Genomic DNA, 17,377 nt, shown 5'->3' on the forward strand with positions numbered 1-17,377 from the left:
ACGGAATCTGGGAGATGCTGTTCTGCTGTTTTAGCTGTGTGCTGTTGTTCACCGTGGCGGGCACGTGGGTTGGATTTTTCAGTGTGAACGAAGGACTAGTGATTGCTTTGTTTTTTTTTGGCGGACTGGTAGGCTGGAGTCTTTGTCTCTTTTCCTTTCATATTGACGACTGGATTGGAAGGAATGTACGCTTTCATCTATCTATCATGTACGCTTCTGTTGGAATTATGATTTGGGTGCAGGACGAGGCATGGTTCGACATGGACCGCAGCACCACAGCACCACAGCACCACAGCACCACAGCACCACAGCATCACAGTCGCGTCCATGTCTGCTGGACACAAGACTACAAAGTGCAAATAGGCGAAAGGAACACACGGAAGCTCAGAGCACAAAACACCGAGGCCTGGACTAAGCTCAACTTTCAAAACAGCATGATTTCCACGTCATATAGGTGGCTATCAAAGAATGTTGGGCCTCAAATACCTCAATCATCTCATCACACGCCAGTCTCAACCCACCAGTCATCTCTAAAGATGCACCTTATGGCGCTGACTAACATGTTTTCTGCACTTTGGACACTGTCTCGGCCCATCTCTCCGCCTGACAAACGTGTTGTCGCCAGATCCATTCAGCGGCACCACTACGTCCGCACACCATTGACACATTATCATGTGCCCGCAGGGAATCAACACTACCGATGCTTTCTGCACATAGCAGACATTGCATGCGATTGAGACGTTCATTTCCTCGTCTGACAGCGGCTCTGGACGGGCGGGATTGTCGAGCGTTTGAGACAGCTGCGAAGCCACAGGTGCCGGGTTATGAAAGTCACCTGTAAGATATGGGGGTCCATGTGCGAGTGGTCGTGTGTGCGCACGGTCGAAGATCGAGTCGTACGTCGGGGGGTCTGCCGGTGGGCTAACAATTCCTGGTGTCTGGCGGTAAAAGTCTGGATATGCATTTCGGTAAACGTTGTTGTTTGTGATATCGAGCATTCGTCTATGCCGAGGTGGGAAGTTCCACCTGTTATCGCGCTCGAAGTACTCGCTATTGTTTGAGTCAACCAAGAGAAGATCCGCGAGGTGGGATCCGAGATTATTTCTGGAAGGTTGCGTTGCGCTCCCAGGTGCCGACACAGATGCCTCTTGTCGCGTGAGCTGCTCAGCGTGCATACGGTCTTGGTCCAGCTGTCGCTGATGTCGCTCTGCATTAGCGAACATCTGGGTGATTGGGCTTGTGTAGTCGTCTCTTTGAACGTCTTCGCGCGAGCCAAATACAGCCGCTTGGCGCCCTCGTCGACGTTGCCTGTTCGTTTCTCGTGCAGCACTCTGAGCAGTGTCAAACTCGTAAAAGTCTGGTGAGCCGTTCCGGCGCGATGGCGGCACATTCTCAGACTGGTTTAATGATGCGAAGTTGTCTCGTGCCGCTGCGGTCGCAGGCTGCGCCACTCCTCCATTCCAGGTCATTCCATCTGCCTGTACCGTCCTCTGCAACCTCGTATTGCCTTGTTGTATCGGTGGCCGAGCCGTGTAGCCATAGTGTTCCCTATAGCGCCGATTTCGCGCACCCAACTGTGTTGAGTTGTTAACGTTGGCACGTCTGGCTCGAGGCTGAGTGAGTTGAGTGATGTCTAAGTGTCCAACATTTGCTCGAGCTTGACTAGGTGAGGGCATTTCTGAGTCCCCATCATTCATGAGGCCGTCGAGTGCATCGTCAAGCGAGACGTGAGGTGGCATAGTGTCTGTAGGCCCTTCTTCTGGTAGATTTACTGGTACGACCTCTTGAAGTAATGAGAGTGACTCGGTGCCAAACTTCGTGATGAGTTCGTTAACAGTCGATGGAGGTATCTGAGGAAGTATTCCGGGAGACACGAGGCCCCAATCTTGTATGTCTATAGCGATAGTGTGTGTCGAGCCCGAGCTCGTCGGTATTGTGATAGATCCTTTATGAAATATGAACCATTTCTCAAGAAAGTCGGCTTGATCGGGTCTTTCGGGTACGCGAGATTGAGGAGGCTCGATTCCGGCAGCAGCAACTCTGTTCTTCCAGTACTCTACGACGGTCAGAAGGAGCTCTCGACAGACAGAATAAGTGCCGTTGATGGTCAGTCACTTGCCTGCACAAAACCAACAGTACTTGTCCCATCGTGTGCCTCGTTGTACGAATCCTATGCCGTCCATATACACTGAGTACGTCATCGAGTGTGCCCGAACATCTTGACATGCACAGCATATCGGCATTGCAGTCAATCGACATGATGTAGGTAGCTTATGAGGGCAATGGCTGTCCAGGCGAGGAACATTAGCCGTCAGAGTACCCCTAGAGATGGTTAGTAAATGGACGCTAGGCGAAGCGTATGACATACATGTTGTTGGTCTTTTGGAGGAGGCCTCTAATGTACTTTCACTCTGGCTTCTTCGATATCACAGGAATGTGGAGGAGCAGGTTGTTGCCCTCACAAAGCTTCAGGCAACAACGAGAGCCTGGACAATGCGACGGACATATCGGGTTTTAGCTTAGGCAACAAGGCAACAAGGCACAAAATGAGCCTTAGCAGGCACGTCATGAAACAATGTTGAGCCTCAAGCACGTTTCAATGGCCCCTATTGCAGGGAGCCTCCTGCTAGGATACCTTGGTGGAAATGACTGCTACTACTTGTTCAGCTCGGTATGATGTATAACGCTTTTCTACGTCCGTCAACTGCTTCTTGATCCCGATCATGAAACGGTTTGCTGTTTCCAGGGCAAGGTTTGCTTATAATTCCCGCAGCTGTTTGCTATATGGTCGATGCCATTAGCTGCACGTTGGGTCGATCTTCAGTTTTTATATGTTACCAAGATTAAGGACCCCCTTCTAGCTGAATGTTTGTTTGTGCCTTCGCTATCTGATGCATGAAATCATTCCAGCAAGTTCAGTTATGGAAGCATGCCACTTCATTGGTACGGCAGCCATGTGTATTAAGTAATGATCTGCTCTGTGATGAATATCTTTAGGGGCTTAGTCGTTGCTTCAAATCAAGGCCGTTGCTATTACACTCGTGAGCAAGCTGCATACGCCGCTTGACTCCTATAGGACAATTCGACATATGTCAAAGTCAACTTCGGCACTAGCCCGCCGACATCTCCCAGCAGCGATCCCATCGAATGACATATCTTCATCGGACAAACACTCCATCGTTTCCCAACGCGGCCAGGTTTGCCATGGATCACGAAAGATGGACCCTGTCCGGTCTCTGGCAGCCTTGGCTACCTCTATCAGCCAAGTTCAACGGCAGACAATACTGGGGAACCCTTGTTCTAGGTGAGCAAGCAGGGCGCTGCATTATTGAGACTCGCACTACCGAGCACGTTCTAATTTTTCCTGCGTTTTTGCCTCCTTCGAAGGCAACCAACACTATATTTCAAACCGCGGTGAGCCTTCTCGACATACTTCTAGAAATCAGGTGCTGCCCTTTACAGCTGCATGGCTAGTTCTCGTCGTCCGTCGAGACAGGCGATGGCATTTATGGCCCCCACGACCGTGCTCACCAACAGAGGATATGCCTGGCGCGAGATGCTAACGTGGAATTGATCCAATAGGCCGCTTACTGACTGCTCAGCTTCGTCTGCAGGTCAACCAACATATGTAAATCGTTTTGATGTTTTGGATCCTTACGACTGACTACCGGACGTGTGCTGTTCGAGAGCCCATACACAATCATCACGAGCCTTCGTTCATGGCATACCGCGCAAAATGAAGGGCATCTTGCAAACGCGATCGGTTAGTTGGGTCAGATTTGCAGCGCTCTTCACCTTTAGTCAAGGCATAGCTCTCGCAAAATAAAGTACAGTATAGCGCGACCAGCGTGTGCGGTATGCCTCACGCATAGGAGGAGGGCTTGCACTTACTCGAATCGCAATAGAGTGAGAATTACCCACTCTTATTTCTTCAATCACCACTTTCTTGTAGAGCTTCAGTCCCACGCGTTGCCAACCAGGCCATACGGGATCGAGCAGAACTGGTGTGTAGCACACACATCTCAGACTGATCGAGCGTATCGAAGACCGCTATCATTCGTCAGCTGTACAATGGACGGACCATCCATAGGACAGCTGCTCGTACTGGGAACGAAAATCATCAGGTTGATCACCGCAGCCTGTCTATGTCGGATATCAAGCGAGCAATGGCCTAGCAGCTGCATTTGTCATGGATGCATCACTTACTGGGAAATCGGAGTGCTTCTCACTAGGCTACCGCCTCCTCGACTTTGGTGGTATTCCTCCAAGCCATGTGCCAACTCCGCGTCAGAATTTGAAGTGCCTGGCGTGACGAGATCCTAGAAGTCATCGCCACTTCTGCACGCACCCTGGTGGACCTGCCCACCTGGACATGCGGCCGGCTTTATCATGGGAGACGGGTGAGGATATAGAGAGATCCATGGAGACGCCGCCGTCACAATAATGGTCAAGGTACTGTCTGCAATGGATGTGGATTGATACCAGAATGCTCGGGCACCTTGCGCACAATATCCTTCGCAGATTCCTTGCGGACCCACACGGCAGCCCGACGTATGGCCAATCAATGCTCGACATGCACTCGTTTCAGGTTTGAGAATCTCGAGCCGCTCCGCTCCCTCAATGCGATCGTGATGATACCTGGAATGGTGCATAATGCGCCGTTTACCGAGTGGTTGAATAAAGCTGCGGTAGACATGCCAGGAGCGGCTCTCCGGCAGACCTTAGTCCTCTTCAGTCCTCGGCCCTATCTGTTGATCCACCAGTCCATCCACGACAACGATTGGTTCCTTGGTCAACAGTACGGCAGTTTCCCAAGCGTTTTCATTCTAGATACTGCCAGCATGACTCGTGCTATCAGTAGGAAGAAATAGCAGGTTCAACTTAACATTCATCCATCACCAGACTTCACCATATACAATCGGATATGAGCCGACAGCCTAGATTAGGACTATACATTTAGTCACCCCAAAAGACCGGATTAAGCTTATAATTTATACTAAGGGATTACCGTTACTTGTATTAGATTGAGATTATATCGTATTAGCAATCCCCCAATAATACAGATTAGGCTTGTGTCCTCTATTAGAATCTTGGCCCAGATTGAGCTTGAGGGGAAGGGGGGGTTAGAGGGAGCTGGAGGGGAAGGGGGGTTTGGGGGGGTACCCTGTCATCTTTCTTAGCTTATGATGCGTCGCACCGCAAGCGCCCCTTTTCCGACTTCTGACAACTGAGCCACATGGATGAACAACATACTATACAAAAACCAGACCACGGCGTCGCAATGTCCTTGGAATCCATTGTGGACATGTGTTTGCTGTACACCGCCAGACAAATCGGATCTGGAGGAAGGCGCACAGCATCCTAGTCCAAATCTGCTTGTCAAACGCTTCGGTAGCTAACGGGTGTCGCGTTCAGAATGCACATCATTTCTTTTTCGGGTGGACCTTTATATGAAGTGGATATGGATAACGCTGTGCGCACTCTTGAGGTGGCTGTACAATCCCACTTCCCAGCCCATTTCCCCGCTTGAATGGGGATAGCTTGGGATAGCTGGCACCAGATTGATATTCCAAATATACGAAGGCTCACACTACGTGTTTGAAGTCAGCAGTAGATCTGCGTCAGTTTGTGGGCCTTCCCAGATGGATCCTCGAAGCGACTGAGGTACAACTCCTTTGTTACTGCAAATCGTCTTTCATAGGATAATGTCAGCTACGTGGCGACTGATTGCGGCTGTGGGGCGCCCCATGAGCGGTGTATTCATATGCAGCAGTCCGAAAGAAGCACGTAGTGACTTCAATTCTCTGTACAGTGAACCATTCTTTCGTATCTTCTGTCGGTTTGTGACGATTGGACGGACAGGATATCGGGGCAGATGCCAGGACCCGGACTGATAAAACCATGAGACTAAATGGAGCCATGGTGAAAACAGTCTTACACCATAGCTTACTTCTAGGATCGTACTGCTTAGAAGCCGCTGCTTAGGAGTGCGTATTACTATCTCTACTGTCGAGTTGACCTCAGACGCTTGAGTCAATTGTTGGCACACAGCTAGAAGCGCATACATCCAGAAGCTCTAGAGCGCTGTCCGGACGCAACTCCGCTGCTATATTGAACATATATGGGCAGTTACAACCTAACATGGTGGTACGGCAGTTCACAATGTACTAGTGAGCCTACTAGCCTCCAATCGCTTGCCCTGGTTGCCATCAAGGAAGACTAAAATGTTATCATAGTGGAACCACGAGACTAAAGGTGCTTTGGTGGTCACCAGCAGCGAAGTATTCAAAATTTGACCGTGCGTCAAAGAGTGTTGAGTTGTGTGCCGCCACAAGAGGGTTTTCCAGGCGACTTTCACCCCCTTATCTTCGAATGCCAACCAGGACAACTTTTCCCCTTGAGCTATCCCAAAGTGTACTGAGATCATGGTGGATATTGATGAGCAGCTCATCAAGCCTAGGATATAGAATTTCTGAGCTGCTCATCAATATTCACCATGATCTCCGTACACCCGATCTGTCGATAGGGTAAGCGCAGGCTTTCGCACTGGCCCAGGGTTCGCGCTGACAGCCGATCATAATGGCCCACCCCGGTAGCGCCACCATGTGCAATTTCCGCTTGTTGTCTTGATGGGATCTGCAGGTACCCTGGTCGACAACTTTTACCGCAGTATTTTGTAGCAGATCCATGCCCTAAGCCTCAATTCTGCATATCTGATGCTTCTGTGGGTACAGCAAGCCCCTTTAATTGGCGCAGGTTACGGCACCAATGCGGAGGCAAACACGCGAATTTCGAGAAACGTGGACCAAGATTTTCTAGTCAGTGACGGGTGAGTTGACAGTCAATGGCATTTACTTTTATTTAGCCCAAATCGACCAACAATGCATGTGGACCATGGAGTGCTACATCCGAGGATTCGCAAGGGAGGCTTAGAGCAGTGGCTATGAGACGAAGCGGCTCGTATGTAGGTTATGTTGTGAACTGTTGCTGGAATAATAACCGTGTCGTCCGCATCTATAAGTGGAATCATCGCTTTGACTTGAGATATCGACACAAGACTCCCCACCAACTGATCCCAAATTTTGATTCTGAGAGAGCACACACAGCTCTGGAGCTTCAAGGCCTATCTGCACACTTCCAAGAATTTCTTGCCCTTCGATATGGTCGTCTTTTCCAAGTCTAACAATGCCGTCACCGAAGGAACATTTCCGTAAGTTTCTTCAGCACATAGTATAAAGGGCAACACCTAAGGCCATCACTGATATATACGATCTGAATACAGTCACATATTAGCCCCTGATACAGTCAAGATATCTGCCAATGACTCTCAAGAGGGCTCATCTGACATGCCTGAGCACCCATTCGATACCGAAAAAAGTGCTTCATGATAGGGCACTGTGTGCGAGCTCAGGACAGGGGTACAGGATTCTTGTACACCCTCAACATTGACGGACCAATCACCACATGTTGTACACGATGTCATTCCATGGGGGCCAGAACTAGCTGTGTGCTTTATTCATCTCGGTTGTAGTATTCTTTGGATATGTAATTGCTTCGTTCTGATATCATCGTCCACGTGTTCCGGCAGGAAACTGCAATAGCTTCGTTCTGATATCATCGTCCATGTGTTCTGGCAGGGAGTTCAATCTATCACTTACATGATAACTCTGTCGTTCCTTACATTCCAGTTAGGAACATACACCAATCATTCCTTTCTCCTGTTTCGGCTCTAATGCATGCTCGAGGGCATCGATTGGAGCTCCATAGAGACGAAACATCCTTTTTCTCCTGACCCGGTCACACAAAGTAAGGCCCTGGAAATCTTCATGGGTACCGGAGCAGGGTCCGTCGAGTCATATGGACAAATCAGCCTTGCAGTCGCGGGTTATCCATCGCAGCATCCGGTTCCTCCACCAGGGTGAGTTTGACTCACCTCGCAATCCTTGCATTATCCGGACGTTTAGAATTGTGAATCTTGTTCCCCCCGTGTGGCCCGTGCCGCCCGGTACATCGCTTCCTGCATATGCATATGAATCTTCCCCCAACCCAATCTGGATGTTTGGCCCTGGTGAATCTTGAACGTTGGCGAATGATTTCCCGCCGTCGACGTTGTGGGCAATCGGGGATTACGGGCTATGTTAACGCTGCGCCCTCATTGCAGCTAGGTCATTGCTGCTCCACGAGGCGGCGGCGGCGAGCTTCCCGCACCGTGTCCTGGGTATACCATGTTACATCGCACAGCCTTGTCAGCCATCTTTCTGATGAGCGAGGATGGAGGTCTGGCAAAGGCGTTGACAGCTGACGACATGGCGTCCTTGGTAGCATTCCTTGTCTTGTCATGCAAGCAACATTATATACCGCTAGAAGAATCTAGCAGTCTCCAGCACTCTATGCTCTAGAAGACCAGAGAGGAAAGATCATTTCGGTACGGACACGAGGTCCGTACAGGGAGCATTTCAGCGTGGACTTCGCCAAACCGGGCTCTTGGTTAGGCCAATGGAGTGTGGAGCTTATGATGGAACACAAATACACAGGATCTTACGTATAGTCAAGTCGCAGGATCGGTAGGGTTTTCGTGTTCTAGTTCGCCGTACAGCATGCCACGGGAGCCTTGCCGGCCACACAACGTCTCACAGGTCTGCGATCATTGATTGTGTCAATGGCAAGATGTCTGAGACACATCATCACAGCATGTGGATGCTTAGAACGTGGGACAAGCACATGTGAACCAACAATATAGCCACACAGGATGGGTCGTGTTTGGGATCTCGACGGGAGCTTGATCCACACTACGGCGAGTTGCAGCGACCTATCTCTCCGCACAACGAAGACTGGTGCCTTGCATAAGGCAAGAAAGGTGAAGCCGGAGGAGTATTCGACTCACGCACGAAGGTGCAGTGTGCGGCCTCACGAAAGCGCAGCCTTACGTATGGCAGGGCAGTCCCGGTATTTTCAGGCAAACTTCTTCCTTGACCACTCGAAGAGAGGCTCCGCATGAATCCTGTTCATACCTTGGCAGTTCTCTTGATCCTCAGGTTTGACCATGTCCCCATTTTCGTCCTCGCTTTTGTACCTACTCACATCCCATAAACTCATTTCGCAGATACCGCACGTCTGTGGATCAAAAGTGTTAGCGACAGGTTGCCATACGTCGTGACTCGCAAGCCCACTTTGCCCTCAGGTCTTGTGATAAGCGGTAGTGCTCGAAGTGTGATAGGTCTATCAAGTGTCGATCAGTGGAGCTCATGAATCGTGATAGCCCTCAGGCAACATCGCTGGCACATAAGTAACAGTGGCTTTAAGTCCAGAGAAGCACAGACTACCTGCCCATACCGTGAAGCAAAGAGCTCCCTTCCCATCTAGGAACCCCTTACTAGGGCCTGTCAACACCTTGTTTGTCATTGACACCTGGATTCTATCAACCTCACACAACATCGTGACTATCATCGAGCTTAACGGCCACCCTACTGGCACAGTACACAGTATATAAATTTTTGTGAGAGGCTCTATGATGATGAGTTGTTGCGGTACTGGATATAGTATGACAACAGACGCCTATAATCTGCTAGGTTGATACATATGATTCTTCTCATCAATTCAAGATCATCATACCTACGGCCGGTAGGATTTCCACGATCTCTAGTACGTAGTTTCAGCTGCAAGATTCATGGATCCCATGATACTCCATGTATAATCAGACGGTACGCCCCGTTCAGCATGTGTCGGGGGCGACATGCCGCCTCCGCAAAGCTGACACGGCCTACGGAGGGCGATGTGGTGCCTAATCTTCCGCCGGATTCAGTGCACTCAAGCTGCATGTGCAGCTTCCTTGGCTGACGAGACTTCTCTGCAGTTTAGCACTATATCAGTACTGCTATGTAGGGATTCTTCGTGCATATACATCGTCCCTGATGGTGGCACAGCACGTCCATCAGTTAACATATCGTTTAATGCCAGGTCTGTACATCAATGTCAAGCCGCCTCAAGCGTTCACTGACCCGACATGTGGGTCTGCTGATGGTCACCTATGAGGAAAAGATACATCCAAGTGGCACATAATGGGATTCTACTGATTCCCGTCCCAAATGCTCACAGCTCTGCAAAAGCAATACCTGGGATCGCGCCTCCTTTGACCACAACGTCTTGGGCACACTCAACAGATTTGGTCAGTCCAGACGACTATGATTTCTTAGGTAGCACTTATCTACGTAGCAATTCTCCCAGGGGGCAGTGTCGGGCCGTCTAGACCATGACTTTCATGACGACGACAATCTGTTACCCTCGGAAGTATACGGGGTTGTGACAAAAACAAGGAATGAATGGACACATATTTGTGGCACGTCAACCTGGCGGGCAGACTGGCCTGCCAGGATTGTTGAAGTCCACGCCCTTGAAAATGGCAGTGCCACGCTGAGGCCCTCCAGAGCCCCCAAAAAGGCAACCGAATCTCAGAAGGAAAGATCTGGACCCATTGGCACCAAAAAAATCAGCTACGATGGTTGGAGAGCAAATCAGCCATATCCTCATCCACATCGTGCATTCTGAAGGTACTCTCGATCGAGTAATCGGGAGCCAAATGTGTGGGTATGCACGACCCATGCTCTATGTCAAAACTATCATTGATTGTTTCGTACTTGCAGACTTATCGGCGGTAGCCTAGTACCAGATTTCACCAAAAATGTCAAGCAGGGGTAGGGTAATCAGTGAATCTCGTTTAGTAGATGCATCGCACGAACAGTCAAAAGTCCTCGACATTGATACTTTATTCTTTACAGAGACGCCTGCATACCCGCGCACGAGACAGTGCAATACTCATCCTTGCCACGGTCCATGACCCGCGAGGCAACCTGGAGTCGCTGAGCCAAAATGTCCGACCGCCTCCTCTGGCATGGGGCTCAGTCGTACAACTGCCATCCGGTAGCACCTCGAGTATGCAGCGCCTCTCCTTAGCAGAGTCTGTCGAGATGGGACGATTGTGCTAACAGCAATTCATTACCAGGGGCGTCGTCAATGATGAGAGAACTATATAAAGGGCGTCGTCCAGCCGGATGGCGACAGTCTGAGCATCGATTCTCGAATTCAATTCCCGACCTTTGACAGTTTCCCAGCAACTCCCCCTTTGTATCCACACTCCTCATCGTACAGGCCTAGTCGTCAGTGCAGATATGCTTGGTCAAACACCCAACACAGATAACCACGTAGCGTATCTGGGCAGCAGGCTGTCCGAATCAACTACCGAGTAAGTCATGTTGTCTCATGAACGTATTCCACAAGCTGATTTTTCGTTGTCACAGAGAGACATCAGTCCCTGAAGGCCCGCCTCTAGAGTCACTTGGGCCCGAAGAAGAACCAGTAGACGGTACATAACCGAGCTGTGATAGACAGAAGCACACATCATGGAGCTACATGATACCGGAGCACACGATACAGAAGGACACGATACAGAAGGACACGATACAGAAGGACACGATACAGAAGCACACGATACAGAAGCACACGATACAGAAGCACACGATACAGAAGGACACGATACAGAAGCACAAGATACATAAGTACACGATATAGAAGTAATGAATCATCACACACGCTGCTCAACAGGACCACCACAATAGAGACAACAAAGCTTTTCAAGAGGAGTTGCGATAGTCGATGGGATCTGACACACTCGGCGCAGAATCCAGACGACTGGATGAGCTTGGGCGATCCACCTTGTCTAGCAATGTGGCTTTGGTCGGAGATCAGCTAGATAAGGGAGAGAATTCAGATACTACTACATCACGTATGAAGCCTTACTATGGCTGACTGAGTGTAATACTCGTAGCCACAACGCAAATTCCTGTCTGATCTCTTCCACGCTTTCGTGATATTAGACGTCTATGGCTTTGGGCTATACACATCATGCTGCCCAGATTTGAGAGACACACACTATGAGCCTTTAGATTCACTGAAAGTGGCCTATCGAGTCACTTCAAGTTCCATCTTTTTGCCATTTCGATACCTTCAGCCATCGTTCCCACACGTGCATCTATCGCGTATCCTTCCTTCGCCAGCTTTATACACTCGGCATATAGGTCTGCGAGTGGGACTGCAAAGCACTCGATGAACTCATTCGCTTCCAGCTCCGGCTTTGGGTTCTGGTTCTCCGGCCTGCTTAGATCGATCGTGACATGCACCATCTGCAGATTGGTGGTACAGAAGCCAGGGTCATTCCACATGACCGGACTCACACCAAATCCTTCGCTGACAATGTCACCAGTGTAACCCGTTTCCTCTTTGAGTTCGCGCGCCGCTGCTTCTTCTGCAGACTCGTTCGCGTCGACCAAGCCAGCCGGGACTTCGATGCATACGGCGGCGACCGGAGGCCGGAATTGCTTCTGGAGTAGAATGCACGGTTTTCCGGATGCTTGGACTTGTTTGACGAGTGGGTGAGCGCTATCGGGAAGCGCCTCAGAAGACGGCTGGAAAATGGCTGTAATACCAACGCCATCGATAAGTGAACCTTTTGCGCGTGTGCTACGAGATGCGGACTCCCAGACTCGTTCTTTGTTCTCCGGATCGGTGTATGTTATTCTACGAGAAGATCAGAATCATATTCCGATGGACTCGTGAAGTGAGGTGGACTTCTCAAGTTTCAACCATTTGGCTTCGCCGGCAGTCTGTGTTGTTTGTGTCAGTGCGTGAGTACGTGCATGCGCTGGAAAACGTACCAGTGACTCGATCTTTTGGATCTTTGAACTGTGGAGGGACATGTTGAGCGGGTGTTTGAGAGAGTGAGCACTTCGAAACTCTGTATAAGTGCTATGCAAGTGAGTTGAACTGCACTGAGAAGCCCGGAGACTTAACGGAGTAGGCACCGAAGTACACGTGAATTATAAATAATATGGGAATCCTGAGCGCGTGGGGAATGCGAATGACTGATCACGGGCGATCTGCTAGTCTGCCTCAGGCTAGCTCAGCCCAACTGCACTAATTAGTCAGCCTCGTTCATTCTTATGGTGAGGCTGTGAACACACTTTCTTGGATGACCCGAGTGTGCATTCAATTTGCACATCTTCGCCTACACATCGCCAGATGCGAGAAGATTATACTTCGTATGGCGTCAGTGCGATGCTTGCCTCTACATCTGCAATAGTTCGTTACTCTAAACCTACGTGTACAGCGTAGAGCTGGTGCCACATGGGCCTCCTGAAATGCTATCTAGCCAAGCGACTGCCATAGAAATGCCGTATGAGTTTTCCAGATTTCGTACCCAGACATCACACTCTCGCTGTTGGATACCTTGGATGCATTGTATCGTGAGATCACGAACGCTCCAGTGCGCCAACGAGGTAATGGTAAGCTGAGAGAACTTGATATGTACTTATATGTACCAGGGAGCGAGTGGTGGTGTTCCCGAGAGAGACAACAGAGACTAAATAGTCTTGCTTATTATTGGCTGTCGACTGGTTAGCCAATGAAAATAGGCCATAGAGGGACTGCGCCGTTCAATCAACAGACAACAAGAGACTAGATAGTCTTGATTATTATTGGTTAGTTGGTTGACTGGAGCTCTCAATCGAGAGACTACATAGTCTTAATTATTGTAAGAGCAAAACACACAGAGCATTTGATACTTTCCTGGTCCTGACGAATGTATGCTGCGGGATTGGGCATGTTTTCTTTTTAGTAGCCAATGCACCGCCCATTATGATGGAGACGATCTAACAACGAACCATAGTCGATAGTTGGCTGTTTTGATGAGGCTTGGGAGAAGGACGTGTGTCTCAAAGGATGACATATACTTATACATGTTTCTCCTAGTCGCCAGCAGGCAGACCTGCAGGTCCTTGAAACGGAGAAGCAGATACCCGTTGCAGAGGCCACAATCCTCAGATCCTGCATGCCACGGCCTTGTAGCCATCCGGACATCTAGCAACACCGTCAACTCTTTCGGACCGTATTCCAGCAAGTGCCATCTCCATTGGTCGAGAGCTGCACTCAGCGTCTCGATTAGGTTACCTCTTTCCGGATCGCCCACCACCCGGCATGCACAACGGGCGGACACTAGCGGCATCAACCCAAACACCATGGTGCATGCCGCGCTGTTGATATACTCGCGAGAAGCTGACGTCCTGTTTTTTCAGAGATGGCCTTCGCACTGCTACATCCTAGAAGTCGCCTAGGATGAGGCTCAAGAGGATCACTCCCAGGACGTGCCTTTGGCCGTTGGTCGGGTGTCTCGTCGCTACATTCGCACTCAGTCTGGGTCTCACGTACAGATCAAATCACCACTGCTACGCCGGAACGTGCGGAGAGACACTGTTTCCCTTCCAAGCCCGGCTTCATGTCGTCGTTTGGTATGCCTGGGTTTCTCTTTCGGTCGCTGTTTTGGCATTTCGCGCCTTCAGACCGGCGGTCCATGGATTCCTTCGCACGCAACTCGGATTCCAGGTCCCAATTCTCGGTAAACAGGTACGCATCAGTGGGATACTCATCGTGCTATGGGTGCTTGGACTCTATGGAATACTCATCGGAGTGTGGTGGATCAGACTCCGGGACTACTTTCAAGACCGCGGCGAGGGTTTACCGGGCAACAATGTTGTGGCAGCCGTTGCATTGACTGGACATCTTGCCGATGTGACCATGGGCATGGTCCTCCTGCCTGTATCAAGAAACTCGGCGCTCGGATCGTTCTTCAAGCTCTCACCGACGACGACCTTCACCTTTCACATGATCCAAGCGTACACGCTGTTTGGCCTGGTCATGACACACGGAATACTGTACGCAGTCTGGGTCGGCATCTTCAACCAGCACCGACTGCGGATCAAGCCAGTCTTCCCGGTCTTGAATCCAACCTACGTGTTCAACGAAGTGTGGCCTGGTAACTCCTCATCACTGGGGATCTGGAAGGCATCTTTGATCTTTACAGGCTGCATCTCCGGGATCATAATGATCATGATTTTCTGCACGAGCTTTCCACCCATACGCCGCAAGCATTTCAATCTCTTCTACTTTACCCATCTGCTCAGCATCCCGGCCGTCATTGTCATCTGCCTCCACGCAAGCACAATGTTCTACTGCACGATACCAGGGCTGTCAATGTGGCTCTTGGACTGGGGGATGAGACTGTACGATCTGAGTGGGAAGATAGATAGCAGACTGGAGCATCTTGGGCGAGGTTGGTATCGGTAAGTACCACTAGTCACTTGCTCACATGCTGAGTCGTTTCTAACGATGCGTATCGTGTAGCCTCACGCTCCCACTCTCACGGAAACGGCTCACAGGGTGTGCGTGCCACTCCCCGCTCGCACATTTCTACGTCCACCACTCCGACTCGTCGATCCGCGAACTGCATCCCTTCACGACAATCACGCATCTCGCCTCGCAGGAGCGGATCGTACACGAAGGCGAGTCCTCGCTGAGCATACAGTTTCTCTTCCGCAAGAGCGTCTCGGCACCGCTGGAGACGCTGACACCGGGGTCAGCGAAAAGACACAGCTATCCGCAGTGGACAGCAAAGCTCGCATCGCTTACCGCCAATGATGGCGAGGCAGCGAATGGTGGAGACGTAGAGCGCTCGAACCCAGCGTCTCAGTCCAGAGACCCAACCCGACGATCTTCAGTGTCGAGCACCACTCCATTGAACCTGCGCCTCGAAGGCCCGTATTTCACAATGGCTACGCCGAGCAGATACACTGCAGTGCTATGTCTCGTTGCGGGCACCGGTCTCAGCGGCGCACTCGCAATCGCCGCAGCCTTCAAAGCCGAATGGGACGGCCCGTCGCAATCAAACTGCGCCGTCGGAGGACAAGCAATTCCCAGCGGAAGCAAAGAGTCGAGCGATACATGTGCGATGGGCGCCCAAGCCCCCATAGCGCCGAAATGGAGGACATGCAAGATAGCATGGAGTGTGCGAGAGGCCGACTACGTCGACATGCCCATGTTCTCAGGTAAGCCCGCATCCGAGCCGCGAAAACACAAACGAGCGGAATTGACAAATTGGTTTTTTTTTTTTTTAGATCTCAAATGCCCCGGACTCTCCATCGAGGCACACCAGACAGGCACCGGACGGCCTCGACTGGATATCGCGCGCACTCTTCACGACGTGTGCAACGCATCCGCATCCGCATCCGCACCCGACCCGAGCGCCGTTCCGGAGAAGCCACGGTCGATCCGCAAGGAGATTCGGAAGTCGCTCACGCCATCTACGACGCACGAACGCAGCACCTGGGTCTATATCTCCGGGCCTGGGGGCTTCATCGATGCCGCAGAGGCCGAGTGCAGGAAGATCGACGGGCTGGACTGGTTCGCGGCGCGCTGGGATTGATTGTCTTGGACGGGTGCCTATCATCCGAGAGATTGGCTGCTTCTCTCCAAGACCATGCGTGTGCATGAATCGTCCGGATTGCAGAGCGATTGTGGACTGTGGCGTGTTGAGCGTGTGAATATATCCATGCGCCACGCCACCTCGGATGCCAGCCGTCGAATTCCATCGGGCTCGTCGACCGGACGAACTCTGCAGGGCAAAATCATGTCGATCGCCGGATCTGAAACCATGCACGATCCCAACCGGCGATCTGTCTGACCACTCGTTCCAGCCCTGTCGTCTTCAGGCGCCCTGAGTGCGCAGTGGAGGGCTCCAGGTCACGGCTTGTTTTGCATGGAGTGTCAGATGTCTGTGGGCGTATATCTGATGTGTCGGATCAGTTGCGTGTCGAAGGTATGTTCTTGTCGCCTTATCGTTGTGAGGCACTGGATATTCGCAACTGCTTATGCGTATCTGGCTCGCATGAAGAATAATGAGATGAAGAGAGGGTGTATGAGAGAGTGCGTCAGCATGTGTGAGTGTGAGTCAGTATGAGAAACGCCATGCAGCCTTGCGGCGCAGGAAGCAGGACGAGTCGCGCCGTATCATACCATACCAAGTAGTCTATATCTATACATACGACCTCGCACGCCTTTCTTGCCCTGTTTGCAAACACTTCCCTAATTACCATGCATAGCATAATATACACATCCACAAACACCAACCAACAACCCAGTACATCAGTCAAGCCCAAAACATCCAGTGAAGCCCCACAAACCTTCAATAGGAAAGAAAGACAGAAGAGACAATAGGCAGGAAAGTGACGTATCACAACTCACATCACACCAGCCTGAGTGTCACCTCACCTCACCTACTGGTAGTAAAGTACATAATCCACCTGCAGTATGGCATGCATGCATGCATGGATCTCATGTGAGCGGCTATATCGGAGTTAACAGTTGCGTGCATGCATTGCATTGCATTGCATGGGCTGGGCGTGCGGGGGGGAAGGGGGCATTCTAAGTTATACTTCGCGCGCGGCCCATGTTTTGCGTTTTGTGTCAGGATGCAGATGAAACGTGGGCTTTCTCC

At 50.8% G+C, this 17,377-nt stretch overlaps 6 protein-coding genes across 6 annotated transcripts; 3 read left to right on the forward strand and 3 right to left on the reverse strand.

Moving 5' to 3' along the window:
- Nucleotides 1-100: 100 nt before the first annotated feature.
- EJ05DRAFT_506894 (uncharacterized protein) lies at nucleotides 101-2,468 on the reverse strand. Its single transcript, XM_033747868.1, has 3 exons — nucleotides 2,369-2,468; nucleotides 2,120-2,322; nucleotides 101-2,056 (listed from the first exon to the last, which is right to left on the reverse strand). Coding segments are annotated over exons 1-3 (1,731 nt in total). The 5' UTR covers nucleotides 2,371-2,468; the 3' UTR covers nucleotides 101-530.
- A 7,559-nt stretch (nucleotides 2,469-10,027) lies between these two features.
- Nucleotides 10,028-10,545, forward strand: EJ05DRAFT_496110 (uncharacterized protein; the record flags this gene model as incomplete). Its single annotated transcript, XM_033746339.1, has 2 exons — nucleotides 10,028-10,165; nucleotides 10,213-10,545. 2 exons carry the CDS (start codon nucleotides 10,028-10,030, stop codon nucleotides 10,543-10,545), a joined length of 471 nt encoding a protein of 156 aa, XP_033605735.1.
- Nucleotides 10,546-10,866: 321 nt separating this feature from the next.
- EJ05DRAFT_496111 (uncharacterized protein) lies at nucleotides 10,867-11,552 on the forward strand (the record flags this gene model as incomplete). Its single annotated transcript, XM_033746340.1, has 4 exons — nucleotides 10,867-10,929; nucleotides 11,109-11,239; nucleotides 11,295-11,359; nucleotides 11,419-11,552. 4 exons carry the CDS (start codon nucleotides 10,867-10,869, stop codon nucleotides 11,550-11,552), a joined length of 393 nt encoding a protein of 130 aa, XP_033605736.1.
- A 219-nt stretch (nucleotides 11,553-11,771) lies between these two features.
- On the reverse strand, nucleotides 11,772-13,231 carry EJ05DRAFT_32972 (uncharacterized protein). Its single transcript, XM_033740837.1, has 4 exons — nucleotides 13,014-13,231; nucleotides 12,708-12,961; nucleotides 12,622-12,656; nucleotides 11,772-12,570 (listed from the first exon to the last, which is right to left on the reverse strand). Exons 2-4 carry the CDS (start codon nucleotides 12,747-12,749, stop codon nucleotides 11,964-11,966), a joined length of 684 nt encoding a protein of 227 aa, XP_033605737.1. The 5' UTR covers nucleotides 12,750-12,961; nucleotides 13,014-13,231; the 3' UTR covers nucleotides 11,772-11,963.
- Nucleotides 13,232-13,684: 453 nt separating this feature from the next.
- EJ05DRAFT_496113 (uncharacterized protein) lies at nucleotides 13,685-14,068 on the reverse strand (the record flags this gene model as incomplete). The annotated part of the gene is made up of 1 exon (XM_033746341.1): nucleotides 13,685-14,068. One exon carries the CDS (start codon nucleotides 14,066-14,068, stop codon nucleotides 13,685-13,687), a length of 384 nt encoding a protein of 127 aa, XP_033605738.1.
- EJ05DRAFT_33023 (uncharacterized protein) lies at nucleotides 14,037-16,316 on the forward strand. The gene is made up of 3 exons (XM_033740843.1): nucleotides 14,037-15,167; nucleotides 15,229-15,929; nucleotides 15,999-16,316. Exons 1-3 carry the CDS (start codon nucleotides 14,164-14,166, stop codon nucleotides 16,304-16,306), a joined length of 2,013 nt encoding a protein of 670 aa, XP_033605739.1. The 5' UTR covers nucleotides 14,037-14,163; the 3' UTR covers nucleotides 16,307-16,316.
- The last annotated feature ends 1,061 nt before the right edge of the window (nucleotides 16,317-17,377 follow it).

This window comes from Pseudovirgaria hyperparasitica (genome assembly GCF_010093815.1).
Source record: "Pseudovirgaria hyperparasitica strain CBS 121739 unplaced genomic scaffold EJ05scaffold_1, whole genome shotgun sequence".
NCBI lineage: Eukaryota > Fungi > Ascomycota > Dothideomycetes > Acrospermales > Acrospermaceae > Pseudovirgaria > Pseudovirgaria hyperparasitica.